Source organism: Prosopis cineraria, unplaced genomic scaffold (assembly GCF_029017545.1).
Source record: "Prosopis cineraria cultivar Desert tree isolate PC_DT_omini unplaced genomic scaffold, ASM2901754v1 PC11, whole genome shotgun sequence".
Lineage (NCBI taxonomy): Eukaryota > Viridiplantae > Streptophyta > Magnoliopsida > Fabales > Fabaceae > Prosopis > Prosopis cineraria.
In genome coordinates, this window is record NW_026555342.1 from 3,305,703 (window position 1) to 3,325,084 (window position 19,382).

The following is a 19,382-nucleotide window of genomic DNA, read 5'->3' on the forward strand; positions in this document are numbered from 1 at the left end:
TTGTCAGAAAATCAAGGGATTTATTATAAAAAATTTGGATAATCACTTTTAACCACATGTTTAGAAAAACTGATAAATATACTGATTGATTTCCACATCAATGTTTTAATAATTATTTAAATATTAGGATTTTAGATATTCCAATCCTAAGGTGTATTAACTTTTTGCACTTTGATATGATTTAACTTCCTTTACTCTTGCATAAACTTTTTATGACCTAATAGTTGAAAAATTATAACCACAAGAAACAAACAATTCGATTAAATCATAGTGTAATGGCTTGTTATATCTTTGATTTTTAGTTTAGCAAAAATATATTTATCAAAGTTAATTATTGTAACCAGAATTATATTTGGATATTTTTTTTAAAATGTCAATTTGGAAAATTAGAAGTTAGTTAAATAATATATAATGTTCTTCAACAAAGAATTATTAAAAAAGACATGAATATATGATATATCATGTATTAATTATGTTATATAAAACTTGATTTATTGAAATAATATATAAAGATATAAAATGTTGCATAATATATGTAATGAAAAATATAAATAATATAAAAATTTATAGGCTTAATAATAAAAAATATAAATATAAATAATGTACAGTTTGATACGTTAAGAAAGAAATTATTTAAATGTTTTTATACACATAAAATAATATTTTATTTTATTTTCAAGTCTACAAAACATCTAGATTTTGGATATCATGATGGTAAAAATTTAATCTTACTCAACCTTAACATCATAAAAATACTTATAACGTACTTTTTTCGTTAAAAAATATAAGATATTTTTTGAGTAGTTGTATATTAAAAATGTAAAGTATTTTTAGTCTTTTAAAATATAATTATTAACTTTTTTAAAAAACCCTTATTAATAGTAATTTTATATTTATTATAAGGTGTTTAATAAAGGTAAATATAAAAAGATAGAGTTAATTTAAAAATATATAATTATTTTATTAAGGGTGAAATTTAATTAAAAATATTTTATATATTTTAATAAAGGAAGTATATAACATAGATTCATAGAAGTTAGTGATTTATAATATATCCTATGTAATAGGCATGTCATTCTTCTTTTTGGCAAAATAACGTTATTCATAACTTTTGAATTTTGGATGTATAAATTTGATGTTAATCAGTAATTATCTATTTATTCTTGGCCAGAAGAATTAAATTTTTATTCTTAATAAATATGACAGCAAAGTTGTAAAGTGTAAACTATAACTATTCAAATTAAACTTTAAACAATTGATGGGAAATTGAAGGGCTAAATTGAAATATACAAATAAATAAATTAAGAAACGAAAGCAAGGCCGAAGGCAGAAGGAGAAGGTACGAACTTAAGAAGAAAGAGAAGAAACGTACATATACAGTTCCACGTTGGAGTCTCCATCACCGTTTCCATTTTTAGTCTGCAAAATATTTGGATTTGGATACCAGGATGGTAAAAAATGGAGAGTAGAACTCATCGTCATCAACCTTACTGGGACTGTGAACGAGACTGTAGTTTCGTAACGATGAATCCAAAATTGGAACCCTAACTGGCTATTCCTTCATCTCCGATTGCGGTTTATTGATTTCCGATCAGGAACCTCGCAGCTGTATCCGCCAAACTGCAATAGCCGACGAAATTCCGCGTTGGAATCTGCGTTGTCTAGTTCGCCCCGAAGATCCACAAGCACCCTTTACCCAGTCGGAGTTCCCACTGGGTGAGGACTCGGGGAATTCGGCATTGTCTCTGCGAAGTTAGGGTTTTTCTTAGCCATGGCGACGTCCAGCTGGCGTGATACCTACAAGGGGATGTCATCCGATAATGTGAAGGGTCTTTGTCTTGCTCTGTCGTCTAGCTTCTTCATCGGTGCCAGTTTCATTGTGAAAAAGAAAGGCTTGAAGAAGGCTGGTTCTATCGGAGTTAGGGCAGGTTTTTCTTTTTTTTTTCTCTTGAATTTTTATGAATTATGAGTTTTTGGTTGCGTAATTTACTGAATAATGAAGGAAGTGTGGGTTTACTTCAGTGTTGATATAATGGGGTTTCAATAAGCATCAATCGGATCGAAGTGGGAATGAATGCAATAGTATCATATTTATGTGATAATTTTGATCGCATGAAGGATGCTCACTTGGATATACGCGTAGGCTTGTAATATTTTGGTTTGACGAGAAAACTCTTTTCACGAAACATTTGCTTTCAAGGAGCAGCGTTTAACTGTGAGTTACTTGTCATGGTCAAGTCATCTCAGACCCAGAAAGTTCGATGTGCCATTAAGAACTTCGGACTCAGAACTAATATGGTGCTTTGGCGTGTATTTTTCTTTTTGTCTGTTTTTCCATTAAAGCTTTGTGGTGCCATTAAGGACCAGAGAAAGGTAGTCAAAGGTGAAAGGCATCCTCAATGCAAAAATTGCGGTGAACGGGGGAAAATGTAGCAGCCATGTCAATCATTAGCTATTAACAAATGATATATGCACTACTCAAGTTCAAAACATCCTTTAAAGGAAAAAGAATAATCTAAAAGCCTATCAACTATCAGATTAGTTATCTGAATTTAAATTTTCAGATTCAGACCCGCCAATCTCAATACTTTCTTCTCCCGCTTCATTGGATTTATATCCTTCAATCTATTCCTCTATCTCATCTGGATCAGCCTCTAGTTCGTTAATGTTGGCAATTGATGTTGAACTTGAAACGTTTTGTTCTCCTTTTTCCTTATTTTGGCTTCTATTTTTTATGATTGCTTCTCCATTACATGCTGCCCTTGCCACAATCTCATGTTGACTCTTTGTTGTTATCACCAAAAATAAGTTCATTTTCAACATCTTTATCAATTAACAATATTGGACCAGATTTTAACTTGTTCACTGTTGAATCACCTCAGACCTGGAAGCTTGTTTTTCAGTTTTGTTCCCTTGCTGCATATTTTGAGGTTTTTGTTGTAATAGATGACAGAAATGCATTGAAAATAAAATTGTGGATCGGGAGTTTTTTATTTTTAGATGTAACCCGAACTGATCACAACCACAAGAAGTCTCACCAACTAAATGGGGACAGCGTATTCTGGACTGACCAAAATCTGAGATTTGAGTAAATGTGTTGTTTCGTTGATTTTTGCTTTATTTTTTTATGCCGCATTAGCTACTTCATCAATAGAGTTTGACCTGATCTTTGTGTTAATGTTAGATAAGTATACACAAACAGTGATATTTGTAATGGCAATAGGGATGCCTTGCTAAATTGAATTCATACTTGAGTTTTTTTATGCTTAAGGGATGCCTTGTTATATATTTTATGTGATATGGAGCAGCTTTCGTTTACCTTGAGTTTGTAATTGTATGTCACGAGTGTCTACACTTGCCACCGGGATGCATGTGCATGTTTTCCCTTGTATTGTTATCCTATTTATTTTTGGTTCACACCATTTTTGTGATGGATCAAGGTTGATAGTGACTAACTTCTTCAATGATTGGCAGGGAATGGAGGCTACTCTTACTTGTATGAGCCTCTTTGGTGGGTGGGCATGATAACAAGTGAGTTATATTTGATTCTGTATTTTCATGGATTGATTACTGAATCAAATCTGGACATTGTTTTTTATTAATTATCTAGATATTATGGGTTTTGGTGCTTTTGAATTCTAGCAAGTTCAGTCACATTTAGTTGGTTCATTTTTGTGATTTTTGTTCCTTTGTGATTTAAAAATCAAAACAGTAGAATGTAATCTTGAAACCCTATCAAAATAAAGAGCTTCAACCCTTCAGCAACCTATGCACATGAGGAAATCATAAGAACAAGGTTAAAGATTGATTGGGTTGAGGAAGAGCTCAAATTATTGAGCAAAAGAGAAGCTAACTAATTAAGGTTACTTGGAGAGAGCAAGGAGGAAATTGTGAGTACTTATGCATAACTCAATTGTAGGTTGGCAGGTAATAGTTACAATATTAATTATAAATTATAAAATATTATTATGAATGCAATACTTGTTAACTCATCCAGTGTATGCCTGAGGCACCTGCTTTGAGCAAGTGGCCACTTCATAGTTAGTCTAAAAGTGGGGAAAGTAATGCAATTAAGAGAAAATCTTAGCCTGTGAAGAACCTTTATAAATCCCAAGTAATAGCCAAGCTTCCACAAATGAGTTTGTTAAACTGAGCTGTGCGCTTAGTATTAGTAAGGGGAGTGAACTTTATTCTAACATGTGTTTGTTATTTAAACAGTGATTGTTGGAGAGATAGCTAATTTTGCAGCTTATGCATTTGCTCCAGCTATACTGGTTACCCCACTTGGTGCTCTGAGCATTATTATCAGGCATGACAAAAATGAGCTTCATATCTATTCTTGACCTTTTGGTGTGGTTGCTGACGTCTGATGTTGTCTTGCAGTGCTGCACTTGCTTATGTTATTTTACAGGAGAAGCTACATTTGTTTGGAATTCTTGGTTGTGTTTTGTGTGTTGTGGGTTCAACAACAATTGTTCTACACGCACCTCAAGAGCGAGAAATCACATCAGTGACAGAAGTTTGGGATCTTGCTATGGATCCAGGTAGTCAGATTTCTAACTGAGCCAATATATTTATCCAAAATATCACACTGGATTTTCCTTTCTAATCAAGATGCTGTAATTTTTCTTTTGGCAGCATTTATCTTATATGCAGCTTTGGTTCTAATAGCTGTCTTCATTCTCATCATCTACTTTATTCCACTCTATGGCCAGACACACATAATGGTCTATATTGGTGTTTGTTCCCTTGTAGGTTCTCTATCGGTATGTCTCATTATCTTCTCTTTGGTAACTTTCTAGTTGTCTTACCCTTCCCTTGTTACGCTCTCTCTGAGTGATTTGTCCTAAAGTTATCCTTTTACAGGTCATGAGTGTTAAGGCACTCGGAATTGCCTTGAAGTTAACTTTGTCAGGGATGAATCAACTTCTTTATCCCCAAACTTGGGTATTCACGCTAGTTGTAATCATTTGTGTTCTTACCCAAATGAATTATTTAAATAAGGTAACTTGATTGTTATTCCTGGTTTTCTTGTTAGTTTCCTGAATTCTCTCATTTTCAAGTTCCATAGTGCCCTTGGAAATGGCTCTTTAGCTTTCCATACAGTGATGTGAATGTGTTCAGTATCATGTGTTTTCATGTTTATGCCCTATTGTTCCAGTGCTCTTGATTTCAACACCTTATGTCTTGTATTGTTAAGAAGATAAAATTGTGCAGTTGAAGTATTATCTTATCTAACTTGTTCGTCACATGCTTTTTGAAGGGCAATTCCCACAAAACCTGTAAGCATAATGCCACGGTTTATGACACTTGGTCATTTTTGTAACTTTGTGATTCATGAGTGTTATTCATCTTTTTTCTGCTGACCTTTGTCGGTGAAGTGCTGATGTGCTTTACCATTATCCCTTGTAAATAACATAGAAAGAAGAAAAGAAAGAATGGAGCAATTAATAGAAGGAAACTGCAATGTGTTGGTAAAACACTGATAATGAAACGAGGAAGTGGGAAGTTTAAGTGAGAAAACAAGAAAATTTTGACCTGGCCGTTTGTCCCTGGACTAAAAACTCTATTTATTTATTAATTTTTTACCCTCATAGAAAAGGTCTAAAATATTTTTTTAAAATTTTCACCTATGTGGCAAGAAGGCTGATGTGTGTAATTGCCACTGGGGCTACATTGGTGCAGTTTCCTTAGTTTTGGCCTGATACTAAGAGTGGGTTATATGCAAGTGAAAATATAGCTTATGCTAAATTCCTAATTCATAGAAGTTAATAAGGAAAAGAAAATAATTTTTGCAGGATCATTAGGCGAGTATATCAAAAACTGAGAACTACTGCTGTGTATTTTTTTAAAATGAGGGTGAAATTCAATTGAAAGGGAGGTGGAATTGATATTTCTGCAGCCTTTTGGAAGGTCTGCAACAGGGAATTGAGTTCTTGAAATCTGCTTGTTTTACCTAACTAAATGTAGGTTCTGTGCATGTTGCATAGAGTCTGAGGTATAAATCGCATTGTTCATGACTTATGAATGATGTTTGCTGTAAATTTGATATTATGTATTGATATAGCAATGATTCATGGAGGAGGATAACAATCTTAAAGTACTCAATTGCTCTATCTGGAGTAAGTAATGGACTTAAACTGAAATGAAATGTAAATGAAATCCTGATGAAGATTCGAATGACTTGAAGGTTGTTGAGAGAAGACGAGGGGAACCAGGTGTAACGCATGGGTTGATAATTTAAATGCAGACAAGACCACTAGTCTTAGTTCAAATGGCTAAAGCGAAAGTCAGTCTGCCTTTAAGAGTTTAAGGTTGAGATGAGTATGGAAAAACATATTTTAACCTCCCATACTGTTAGTGTGTCATCTATTTTCGCATCACTTTTCCCTTTGCTCCCTAATTGGTCGACAAGTCTTTTCAGGATTGAGTATTCAACTGATCATATGAGAACAAATTCATAGTCTTGATAGTTTTAAACTTGGAAGAATTGTGTGGCTTCGGATGATGGGTTTGGTGGTGCTGCCGCAAAACAATTAGTACAAAGTGATTTCATTTACATATATTCACTTCTTTAATTTTATAGTTTGGTATTTGACTAGTGCGTTTTATTTTATCATTCATACGATAATTATTCTAATGTTTCTGTAATGTAGGCACTGGATACTTTCAATACAGCAGTGGTGTCTCCCATATATTATGTTATGTTCACTTCGTTAACCATTTTGGCTAGTATTATCATGTTTAAGGTGAGTTCTTTTTGCTAAAACTGATACTCTTGGGTACCATTTCTTTGCTTTATTTCAAGTCTCTGATGATTGTGTTCAGATTGTCTTGACTGACTGACTGATATAATCTATTTGTTGAACAGTTGAAGGCTCGTTGGCAGTGATTGTAGTTTAACCTTAGTATTTTTTTTATGCATTTTATATATACTGTATCCTAAGTTGTAATTACAGAAGACAAAGCAATGGTAAAAGATAGAGATTAAGGGAGACAGGTTAAAATTTGTTGTTGTTTGTTTGTCTTAACCTGTTACTTCAAATAGACTCTTTGTTCACTTCTTGGAAATTGGACATGTTCTAATCTTTATTTAATATTTATACAAGATCCCTAGCTTAAAATCGTAGGCAAATGATCAACCATGTTACTTTTTGCCTTGTTTGGTATCATAGAAAGGAAAGGAAAAGATTGATGGGTTATCTTATACTTTGATATGATAGGATGGAAAGGGAGAGACATTTCCCTATGTCTTGCATGATGGAAGGGAAAGGAAATAATATCTAGAGATGTCAAATTACTTTATTCTAAGATTCTTATTTTTCATTTTTTTATGTATAATTTAACTTCGCTTTCTTTTCTATTTATCTTAAATTATTTGTGTGAGGCCCACAGCAAAAAATCTCCTCCTCTTTTCCTTGCCATCTTGGATAGATGACGTGCGGTGCAAAATTTGCGTGGGACTCAGCTTTTTCCCATCCCCAATTCTTCCCCTTCTTTTTAAAGAAATACAAGCCCATGAAAGAAAGTCCTAATCCCTCCCATATTTCCTTCCCTAAGAAGTGAGGTGACGTTGGCTATATATATAGACTGCAGGACCCCATTGAGCTTTTATAAACAACTAGCTATTAATATATATCATTCAATGTGAGATTTAGATCTATAACTTTCTTTGGTGCCTTTGGTCTCCCTCTTTGTTTTCGAAGGAGGGGTAAAGACCATCAATTCAACTCTCTGCAATGGCGCACCTTTAGCAGCCTTCTTTGCACATATTTAAATCACTTTAGTGGGTTTTCTACCATTTTTTCGCTGATAGGTGTGATACCAAATGTTCCTTGTAAGGTTGAAAATTAAATCCTGTTAAAGAGAATGACGGCTGGCAATGAGGATCAAAGTTCTGATACCATGTCAGAACTAGTTAAAAACTTCTGTTAAATCTAGGCTTATGACTGGTTTTATCTTGAATTTACGTGTGAATTTGCTAGTTCTATGGATATGTAATCATAAAATTGATCCCTGATTTACTTATGAATTCGATTCAGGACTGGGATAGACAAAGTCCAACACAAGTTGTCACAGAGATATGTGGGTTTGTGACAATCCTTTCAGGAACTTTTCTTCTTCACAAAACTAAGGACATGGCCGATGGTATACCTTCCTGACTTCAAACCCTTACCCTTTGATCTCATGAACGTAGAACAAGTCTCTTGCTTTCAGTTTCACTGGCAGTACACAAGAAAGTTTACTGATTCATGCAAGGTGATCGTGTGCAGGTTCACATACATCTTTACCTATCAGACTTCCTAGGCATCCTGAAGACACTCCCTTCATCGATGGCGGCTGCGTCTCCATTCCTCTCAGACGGCAGGGTTCTTCAAGATCAACGTGACATGTTCTTAACAGTGTATTTACCACGGTTGACGTCAAGTATTTCAACTTCTAGTATTTCCCTCCCCTGTCAGTTGTTTTTTCAGGTACAGTTGGAGGTGGAAGAATCAGATTCTGGTGTCAGTTGTTTCGGCATCCTGATGATCATGCTTTTAGATGATGTTTGCTAGTTGCCTTCTTGTTTACCACTTTACACTTTCCATATAGAAAAGAAAGGCCAATGTAATTTCTTTGTAACTGATCATATATAGCGTATCTCAGTTAAATATCAAGGTAGTTTTGCGCCAAATTTTGAACTGCACAATGTAGAAATAATGGGGTTCTGAGAACTTTATTTTGTAAAACATGTTTTAAAAATTAAAAAAATAAAAAAAATTTTTTCATTTTTTTTATTCTTCAGAATAATAATTTTAGAATATTTGAAAAATAATTTTTTTAATTTTTAAAATAATATTTTATTTTTTTTGTTTTTTAAAACATTTTTAAAAAATACGTTACTAAATTTTAAGGTTGCCAAACAGACTTAATGTTATCATCAGTTTTTTGGCCAATCTCAGTCAAGGCAACCTTCAAATTTTCCTCTCAACTTGTTCTTGTTGGATGGCCGGCTATCAGGGTTTTTTTTTTTTTTTTTTGTTGGCTACTTCTGGCTCAAAAATATGGATATGGACAAAGATGGCTTAAAATTTGTAACGAGAAATCAAGGAGGAAATATTTTTTTTTAATGAGTTATGAACATCAATTCATATTATTACAAATTTAAAAGTCTTAATGGCATATAAGACATTTAAGTTTTAAATGCAAGTATAAGTTTTCAGCTGTTTGGATGGATATCTACAACTTATTTTTCTAAATGTCATTTTCCCATAAATTTTCCTTTATTTCATACTCCCTCCATTTTAATAGTACAAGGCATTTTATTTTGAAAGTATCACACTCAAAAATATAAGGTTAAGTCTTTCAATATGTAATTGATGAAGTTTTTTCTTAAAAAATACTCTTAATTAAAGGTGTAAATAATAAGATTTTTTAATTAAAATACTCCATTAAATAACGAAAAACATTAAGAGTATAATTTTAAATATAATTAACTAATTTATTAATGATATAATTTGATTAAAAATGATTTATAATACCAAAAGAACGTAGTAATATAGACACACACGACACACCTCCCACAAGCTCTCACACGTTGATTTATAAATTACTATTTCTTTTGTTAAAAATATTTAGTATAAGATATTTTTTTCAAAGTATAATGTTAAAAAAATAAGATATTTTGGGAATTTTAATATGCAGTTAATAAGAGTTTTTTTTCAAAATACCATTAATTAAAAGTGTAATTAATAAATTTTTATAACTTATAAATACTATTAAACAAGAGTAAATACGAAAATAAGTGTATACTTTTTTAAAAAAATATTTCATCTATTAAAAAATATAAGATATTTTTAATTAAATTTTATTTCATAATAAAGTAGTTAATTGCCTTTAAATTAACACACTCATTCTGTATTTATTCTTTTTAAATAAAATATTTCACTTTAAAATAAATATAAAATAATTTATTTATTTATTATGAGCACATTTAAAAAATATATTAATTACACTTTAAAATATTAAAATATATTATTTTTTAATATCCAACCTATTAAAAAATATCTTATATTTTTGAATGGAGGGGCTAACTAATTTATTGTAGATATAACTTAATTCAAAGTGTCTTTTAATATTTAAAGAATGTAGTGATATATATATATATATATATATATGTACATAAATTTAGGTCAACTACTGAGTTCAATTTATAAACTGTTAAAATAGTATTTTTATTAATTTAATAAAATATTTTATTTGTGATCAGTTGACTGATTACAATTTTGATCATTTTGACTAGTTCATTAATTTGTCTGATTTTCTCCGTCTTTATATATACACATGCCCGGCCCACTCGCAGATCTATAAATTACTACAATTCATTTATTTGCCAGTGGGGTGAAAGAGAGAATGTCTGCGTGCGGATTGTGAGCCCACGCGCTCCGTTGATATCCACTCACACCAAATCCGCACTCGGTATGATTGGAACACATTAAGCGCGTGGGACTTTATCTTTGGTATTTTATTCATCGACTGAAAGTGGTCCCCACAACTTCAATTCCATGACTATGGCCACTGTACATCCGTGACCACTATCTCCAGCGCCCTCATCTTTCATCCTCACCGTTCTTTTAACCCCACACACACTCACACGCACTTCAGGTATGAATTTTGTATTTTACAATGTCAATTATGTTCTACTGAAAAGCATTTTTTATGTCAAATTAATTTTTTGGATGAAAATTAATATTGTTTATTTATTCAAGCCATGTTGATATTAAACGGAGGGGAAAAAACACTTGGTGTGATTTTTTTTTATTTGCAAAACTAAAACTAGAAACTTTACTTAACTAAATGATGAAATCAAGGTCCCTTCAAGTTCATCAAATGCCATTGAGAAACATTATAAAAATTTACCATTATTATTTAAAGTTAGATGTAACTATGCTTTCTTTTTTTTTTATAATTTCATTATATTTAAGATTCATTTTGGGAATTTCTTATTAAAAAACTGAAAGCGCACTATATCAAATCTACTAAGAATTTTATTTTTAAATGAATTTTATTATTTTTTCTCATTTCTTGATAAATTTTTTTTGTTATTATTATTATTATCACTATTAATAAATTCAAATTTCTAAAAGGGGAATATGGAAAGTAACTGTGATCATAGAGGCGGGGCATTTCTTTTGGATAAAAAGTGAAATTTATCGTAAAGTGGGTGAAAGTTGAGTCTTGTCTTTTTAATTAATTTTAAACAAAAAGACATATCTATGGAACATATAGAGACATATTAAACTAAAAGATATGGTATCCTATGGAGGATTTAGTCGCCAAAGAAAAATATCTCACACACACACACACACACACACACACACATCATGGTATATTTAGAAAATGACCAAATAAAACCTATCCTCATGCTTTTTGAGTGGCTTTTACTGTTCAACCCAAGTATTTTAAATTTATATTGTGTATCCCTACAATTTTAATTTTTGTGACTTATTACTTCAGCAAATATATAATGTTAAAACACGTAGATAGTTTTAATTTTTTTAATAAATTTTTTAAAATTTTAATTCACGTATTCTTAGCAGTGTATGATTTACATCTAATTTTATTATGAATATTTATGATAATACCGTGTCACTTGAAATCTTATTTTTGAATAAAAAGGTTCAATCATTAATCAGCCAGTAACAAACTTCCAATGAATTAATCGAAATCACCATGAAATTTAATGAAAAATTAGAATCATATTGAATCAAATATAATATTTACTCTCTTTATTAAAAAATATAAGATATTTTTAATTGAATTACACCACTCAATTAAGTAGTTAATTGTCTCCCAATAAACACCATTTTTTTATATTTACACTCAATTAATAGGGTGTTTCATTTTAAAATGAATAAAAAGTAATAACTTATTTATTAGGGACATTTTTGGTAAAAGCACATTAATTACACTTTGAAATATAAAAAATGTCTTACATTTTTAATATTTAAACTCTGAAAAAATTTCTTACATTTTTAAACAAAAAAATATATTTTTATAATTAAATATTTAATGATAAATATCCAATATCTAGATTTTATCATTAGGTTAGGGATACAATTCTAAAAAAATATTAGATTTTGTTGATTTTATATGATGGGAATTCATAAGAATACGATTTCATATTGGTTAAGAAAATATTTGTTAGAAAAAATGGTTTTCACAATAAATTAACATGTGTGTAATTTATAACAAGTGGCATTCTTCACGAGCTATGAAATGCATCCCTGGCTTGTGAGATCCATTGTTAATATTTATTATAAATTAATTATATTTCTCTACATATATAATGAATGAGTTATATTATTTATGATTTGTAAACAATCATGTTAAAATTTCATACCATATATATTTTGTTTATCAAAATATCATATGTAATTTATATTTTTATCTTTATCCTTATATACAGTACTTTATATTGAAAAAATATTATTTATAAGTAATGAGTGACATAATTTATTGAAAATTTGAAATTTTTTATTTGTAATATAAATAACTTACTATAGGGTTCAAAATAAAAAGTAAAAAACTCAATTAATATGGCACGTGAAATTCGATAAAAGCGATAAAAATATATGGCACAGAATTGTAGGAAGTGGGGAACAAAGAATTAATGTAGAGAAGTGTATCACTCTAAAAAAGGAAAAATAAAAGAACGTGGTGAAATTTTGTTAAAAAAAGAAAAGGAAAAACAATGAAAGACGTGAAGTTGACTGTTCAAGTCAACACGAACAGTCCTTTTCCCTGCCGGCCTCCCTTCCTCACAAAGCTATCTTAAAAAAAAAAAAAAAAATTGCTTGCGTCTTTTTTTATTTGTACAAATATCAATTGATGTGATCAGTAAATTAATACTAACATAAAAATATAAATTTTGTGATAATAATAAATTATACTATCACGAATAATGAATAATATGACTTATCTTTTATATTTTAGCCGATAGAAAGAGAGCCTATCTAGGATTTTTTTTTTTTTACTAAACTGTAGTAGTGAGCTTTTTTAGTATTGTTATTGTTAGTCTGACTGTTATTATAATCTTGATTTATATCCAACAATCATGAAACATGCATAATTAAAAATAAACATAAACTCAATAAATGTATTCGGATATTTTATTTTAAAATCGTAGTACAATTGATGGCAAAGCTGGCTACTATCTTGCCAGATGGAGACATCTGCTGATCTGCACAAGCATACGATGTGATATATATAAAAAATAATAAAGAATGATTCAGGAAGAATCACAGTGAAGTTCGAAAGTGCAAAATTAATGATAATTAAATTTTTAATAAAAATTTTTATGAGATAAATTATAAATGTCAGTTGAAACAATTATAAACAGAAATTTAAATTACAAATTAATTTTTATATTTAGAATGTAAATATTATATTTGTAATTAAACCTTTTAAATTTATAACTACTTGATATTTACAATTATTTTTTTCAAAACAATTTGTTAGTAACCTATTTGTCATTAATGTCCTCTTTTGAAATTTAATTGTCAATCTCCCATAATTGAATGCCAGGCTCAGCAATATTCAATATTTTTTTGGGTTAGAGCTTATTATAAAATATCAATGAATAATACAAAATGGGAAATATGGAAGTCATTTTAATGACATTTATCGAATAATAACATTGAGTAGTATATTATAATAAGAAAGAAACAGAATGTTAATTAGAGTAGACATGCTATTAAATGGATAATGGATAGAAATGGTTGGTATGGCTTATCAATTAAAATTATTGTACGTAGATTAAGAAATTGTACAATTAATGTTGCATCCCTTTAAAATTTTAAAATACTTTTAATAGTTAATTATTTACATTTTTACCACTAATTAAGGACAATATTTAGAAAAAATTATTTTAATTGTATTTTGAAAGACTTAAAATACCTTATAATATTATAAGAGGGAATATGTAAAAAATAATATATTTTATTAAATTTGGCCCTCATTTATTTAACTACCAATGTTTTAATAAATGCCTCTACAGATACAATAGGGAAAGTATAATTAAATAGTGCTTCGGAAGTCTAAAAAAACATGAAACAATCTTTCCCTCCTAAAAAGACAAAAAGCATCTTGAAGCAGAGGAATTAGAAAACATTAATTAAATAGAAACTATGTTTATCAGCCATTCAGTTGTATTCGCTATTCAGTATTGAGCAGTCTAGCATGGTTTTTGCCAGGGAAAAACAATTATTTCCTTATCAAACAAAATCATTCTCATTAACAGATCTAAATGTCTCAAAACTTATCAATTCAATCCCACCCTAAATTTTGTTAGCTTAACAAAGTTTCCTATACCATGTCAGAACATCAGTAACTAATGTAAGTAGGGTCAACTTCTCTACCCCTGGTTCTTCAAACAAAATCTGAAATATTCTCAGTTTCTCATTCTACTTTGTCATTCTTCTCCCTCTAGCACCATTCACGTTATTATTTAATATATTTCTTTTTCCTTTTTTTCAACGTAAAAATATAAAGAATATTTTTTATTTTCCTGCATCAAACATTTCATGAGATCTACTGTAGAAGTTATTTCCAAACAGACACATCCGTGGCTGTGAAATTAACAATAAAAAACAAAAAATGAAATTTGTGTTAGCAATAAAAAAAAAAGGAGAATGACAGAGAGATACTTTTAATTCAATTTACACCTCAAGTGTTAAACTTCAAAAATTTACAACTTCAGCTCTTAATTTTATAATTTTATTATGATAAATTTACAACTTATTTTTCAAATTTTAACATAATTAAAAGATAAACAAATTAAAATGATATATGGACAAGTTTTAAGGACTAAAAATAGATGTAACTAATTTAATCAGACAGACAGAAAGGGAAGGAAAGCAGGTGGTCCTGGTAAAAACGAGAATTAGAATGCTCCTGACATGGTTGATGTGATTCATCTTCAAATACAGAAACCATAAACTGAAAAGTAATAAACAGTACATGCTCAGATTCCTTGTTTAACTCTTAATTCTTCTACTTAATTTTATAATAATCTTGCTTAGTTGGATCCTTACCCTCTAATCACAACCTTCCTGTGCTCAAAACAGCTCGTATATGGAAAGAGAGGAGTTTGAATTATTTTTGCTAGTCATCAATAAAAAAATTGAAACATTTGTCATTTTTATTTACTGTCAGAGAAGGGGAGATAGAGACCTGTGTATATATAAAGTGAGGAGAGCTTTGAAATTTTGGTTTAAATTTTTAAAATGCTCAATTTCCCATATATATTATACAAAAAAACACAGGAAAAGCAAGCTAGAAAATGACAACACCAAGATAAATTTCCTCCTATACAAGCTCTCTCTGCCAGCTAACTGTCAGTCCCTTTGGACCAGATCAAGCTAATGGAATCACATTACAAAGTCCTCCAAATCAAGCTCAAGATATCAACTTCCTCAAAGCAAAGAGGAAGAAAAATCAATAAACAAAAAGAAGAACAAGAAAGACATCACGGCCACACATCTAAGAAACTCTCAAAGTGTTCTGAGATGACCAACATCCATGGAATATTTTTCAAGCACTCATCATCACAAGTTCAACTTCAAATAATCTGCAAAAAACAAACCCCATAAAATCTCAACTTCTTGCTTCACAAATTACAAAAATTCAACATGGAAGGAAACCCAGCTGTTATTATATACAGAGATGATAATTAAGCAAACTAACCAATTGTTTTTGTCCCTCTAAATCATTGAGAACTGTTAGGACCTTCTTCTCCACTATCTGTTGCTTGCTGCTGCTGCTGATGTTGGTGCTCCAATGGGTGATTTCCGTCAGAATTCATGTTCAAACCAGTTCTGGAATAGGCATTTAGAGCAGCCAGCATGCCCAGGTTAGATTCAGACGTACCCAATCCAAGATGCTGAGATGGTTGTTGATGAGGCATTATCATGGAACCCAGTTGAAGAGAACCGCCTCTCCCTCCACCTCCTTGAAATTCAAGGCCCCCCGGAAGATTGAACCTGGGCATAAAGTGCAGAGGCGCTTGTACCGTGTTGTTTCCAGAACCAGCTTGGGCCGTCGGAAACTGCCACATTTGTGTCTCCGGCGACGAACCTGAACCGGACCCTCCGGCGTTCACTGGTAACATCCAGATTGTGCTGCCTGCGCCACTCGCCGGAGCCGGAGCTACCGCCCACATGGTAGCGGCAGCGGGGAGTATGCTGGTTGGACGAAGAAAGCCCGAGGATCCAGCTGCCTCCTGTTGCTTCGGGATTTGCTGTAAATTGTTCTTGAATGCCTTGGGTGAGCTTCCTCCACTGTCGTTTTGTGATTGGTTATCTTCTTTGAAGAGATCTTCTCTGAAGCGTTTTCTCAAATAGTTATCGGGCCCGTCGCCTCCGCCGCTCTCCCCGCCGCCTCCGCCTACCGGAATCGCTTCCGCAATCTGATTGGCTGTCAGTAGATGGGGTTGATTCTGCTGCTGCTGGTGGTGATGGTGAGGGTTAAACCCTAAGAGATGGTGGTGTTGGAAAGCTTCTTCATAAGGATTATGGTGACCATGAGCAGTGAGAGCCAACGCGCCGTGAAACGTATGCGGAGCGGACTTCGATGGCGGAGCCGAGATCGTCGAGCCGCTACTGCGCAGCGACACGTTGAGTGTCGAGAAGTTCGCCGGAATAGTGCCGGTGCCTGTAGCAGCGATGATCGCCGGCTCCGCCTGCTGCAGCAGCCACTCAATTGTCTCCCCATCCGACTTATGCCCCAATTCCCTCGTCAACTGAAAAACCCTAGCCGCACAGGTCGCCGGCATTCGAATTCTCCGGCCACGTCCATCCACCTTGGTATGCCTATCCTTGGTAGACCTCTTAGGCGGGTTCGCGGTCGCCGTCAGCGCCGTAGAAATCGACAACTGCTGCTGAATTTGAGTCTTCTTCACGGCATCCACAACCCCTCCGGTTCGAGCCGGCGGATGGGCATCAGATCTGGTGGCGATAGCCAGGGAGGCATCAATGAGGTGAGGAGCAGCGGAAGCAGAAGGCAAGGCAGTAGTAGCCGAAACGGAAGAAGAATTATTGGATAAGGAAACAGAAGAAGACGAATTAGCCGACGAAGACGTCGTCGAAGAAGAAGAAAGGCCAGCTTGGATGGAGATGGAGCCCATGAATGAGGAAGAAGGGGACGACGAAGACGAAGAAGGCGAAGGCCTGCCATCGAAACTGGGGACCACAAGCTGAGACGACGTCGTCGAAGAGACCTGCTTCTGCTGGTGGTGGTGGTGGTGAGTGGACGAGTTGGTTTGCAAATCTGATAGTTCCATTTAGGTGTGGGGAAGGAGGCCAAAAAAAATGGTGGGATTATTATTAATAATATTAATATTAATAAAATTTCCCCCTTATTTCTGGGTGACGATGATGCGAGTTCATGGTATAAAAAAAAAAATTGGGGTTGAGTTTTGTGGGGCTGAGAGATTGACCAGTTTCACAGAGAGAGAGAGAGAGAGAAGAGAGAGGTGGGGGACCTCTGGGGAAGGAGGACGATGAAGGAGGAGAGAACTGAGAAGCAGAAGACGAAGAAGGAGATGAGGAAGCAGGAGGCCACTCGTGGGGTCTCGTAAATATGGACTTTTGTGTCTGCTTTGTTGCCTCCTCTCTTTCCTTCTCGGCTTCAAAGACTCCAAGTCAATGTTTTTATTTGGATTTCTAGTTTCTTTTCCCTTACTGTATTTAAGTTTTTCTTTATTTTTTAAATTTATGTTTTTTTCCAAAAAAATAAAAGTATTTGTCTTTTAAATTTTTCTCAATTATTTATTCAGTAAATGAAATTTGACCCGAAACAATTTTTTAATTATAATTCCTTTACTCAAAATAACTTAATCTTTAGTATAACTTTTGAATTAAAACAACTTAAATTTTATGATTTCGTGATTCACTACAACTTAGTTATTATAATTTTGTTTTGGTTAATTGGTTGTTATAATTTTTAACTTAAATTACAATGATTGCATTGTATTGGATAAAAAATGAGATGCTAAATTGATGATTAAAAAAAAGTTTAGTGATAATTTTTTTTAACAAACATATAATTATTCATCATTTCACCTTTTCTCAACATAAATTCAATCTTTCAAATTTAATTTAAAATTATTCAATCTTTATGCTTTTTGACCTGTAATAACTCATTATTATAGTTTTTTTTATTCAATACAATTCAATCCTTATGATTTCTTAACTCGATAAATTATAAAAATTGTATCATATCAGAGTTTAAAAATTAAATTAATAATTAAGAAAAATTAGTATTAAAAGTTATAGTATCAAAGTATAAAATTATAAAAAATTATATATATTAATAAATCTCGTTAAATATATTTTATAAATTTATTTATTTAAATAAAAATATTAACTTTTAAAAATATTATTTATTTAATATATCATTTATAAAATAATATTAAAAAGATATAATATAATTGGGAGAGTAATATAGGAAAAGCAGAATTAAATCTATTTAATTTTTGTTGAGTGTTTTATGTCTTGATGCACCTAATTTTATATAAGTCTCTTGTAATTTAAGATGGGTGGAATATCTTTTAATTACGTGCCATGCCACTATGATATTATTATTTTATTGTAACAACCCCTTGTTTCTTCCGTGTGGATAGTGTTACGGTTTCCATTATTTCCAGGCTGTACTGTCTCTTACTTATTATTTTTGGGATAATCAATCAATATCCAAATATCATCAATATCTATGTCCATAATATTCAAAATATAAAATATTTTTTAATATGAAATCAAATTAGTAGTTTGGTTTAATATATTCAATTAATAAAATATGTTACGTAGATTTTGAAATTGAAGATCATTTAAAAAATTATTTTTTAAAAAAACTGACAGTTAATATAATGTTTTTATTTTAGATTTCGTATCCATTACAAAATTTTAAAAAAATAAAAGTAAAAAGTTATGAATCTGGACTTTTAACAATAAATTTAAAAGGTTTAGAGATGATGAGCTGACATTACTCATCTGAGCGCTGAAACAAGTTCTGACTCATAAAGATAATGTAAATTCACAATGCATATATATTAATTAACCATTTATGAATTAAGTTTACATTGCCTTCAAATTTGTGGAAAAAATTTATATACTTAGTCTTATATATTTGAGGTGTGTTTATTTTCAATTAAATAAAAACAAGTGTATCATTTATTATTTATTTTATAATAATTAGATTCTTGTTATTAATATTATTAACTCTTAAAATTCACTTGTTTTGATATAATTGGATAAATAAAAATAAATTAAGTGTATAATGCTAAATATATAAGTCTTGTCTTAAATGTTAATCCTGAGATTATTGACGTAATTATTAAGATG

The 19,382-nt window shown here is 31.5% G+C and overlaps 2 protein-coding genes across 4 annotated transcripts; one reads left to right on the forward strand and one right to left on the reverse strand.

Moving 5' to 3' along the window:
• Window positions 1–1,333: 1,333 nt before the first annotated feature.
• Window positions 1,334–8,677, forward strand: LOC129285194 (probable magnesium transporter NIPA3). 3 transcript variants are annotated; one of them, XR_008587101.1, is made up of 9 exons: window positions 1,334–1,928; window positions 3,475–3,531; window positions 4,219–4,309; window positions 4,384–4,544; window positions 4,639–4,766; window positions 4,867–5,004; window positions 6,191–6,546; window positions 6,657–6,749; window positions 8,043–8,090. XR_008587101.1 is itself a non-coding variant. In XM_054920773.1 (9 exons), the coding sequence occupies exons 1-9, from the start codon at window positions 1,772–1,774 to the stop codon at window positions 8,387–8,389; spliced, it is 1,047 nt and encodes a 348-aa protein (XP_054776748.1). In that variant the 5' UTR covers window positions 1,334–1,771; the 3' UTR covers window positions 8,390–8,677. The 3 variants fall into 3 exon arrangements, 2 of the variants coding, with proteins under 2 accessions (XP_054776748.1, XP_054776749.1); XM_054920773.1 differs by lacking the exon at window positions 6,191–6,546 and adding an exon at window positions 8,274–8,677 and having other exon boundaries at window positions 8,043–8,148; XM_054920774.1 differs by lacking the exons at window positions 6,191–6,546; window positions 8,043–8,090 and adding an exon at window positions 6,872–8,036.
• A 6,642-nt stretch (window positions 8,678–15,319) lies between these two features.
• LOC129285193 (transcription factor TCP8) lies at window positions 15,320–17,653 on the reverse strand. Its single transcript, XM_054920772.1, has 2 exons — window positions 15,730–17,653; window positions 15,320–15,613 (listed from the first exon to the last, which is right to left on the reverse strand). The coding sequence occupies exon 1, from the start codon at window positions 17,321–17,323 to the stop codon at window positions 15,752–15,754; it is 1,572 nt and encodes a 523-aa protein (XP_054776747.1). The 5' UTR covers window positions 17,324–17,653; the 3' UTR covers window positions 15,320–15,613; window positions 15,730–15,751.
• Window positions 17,654–19,382: the final 1,729 nt, after the last annotated feature.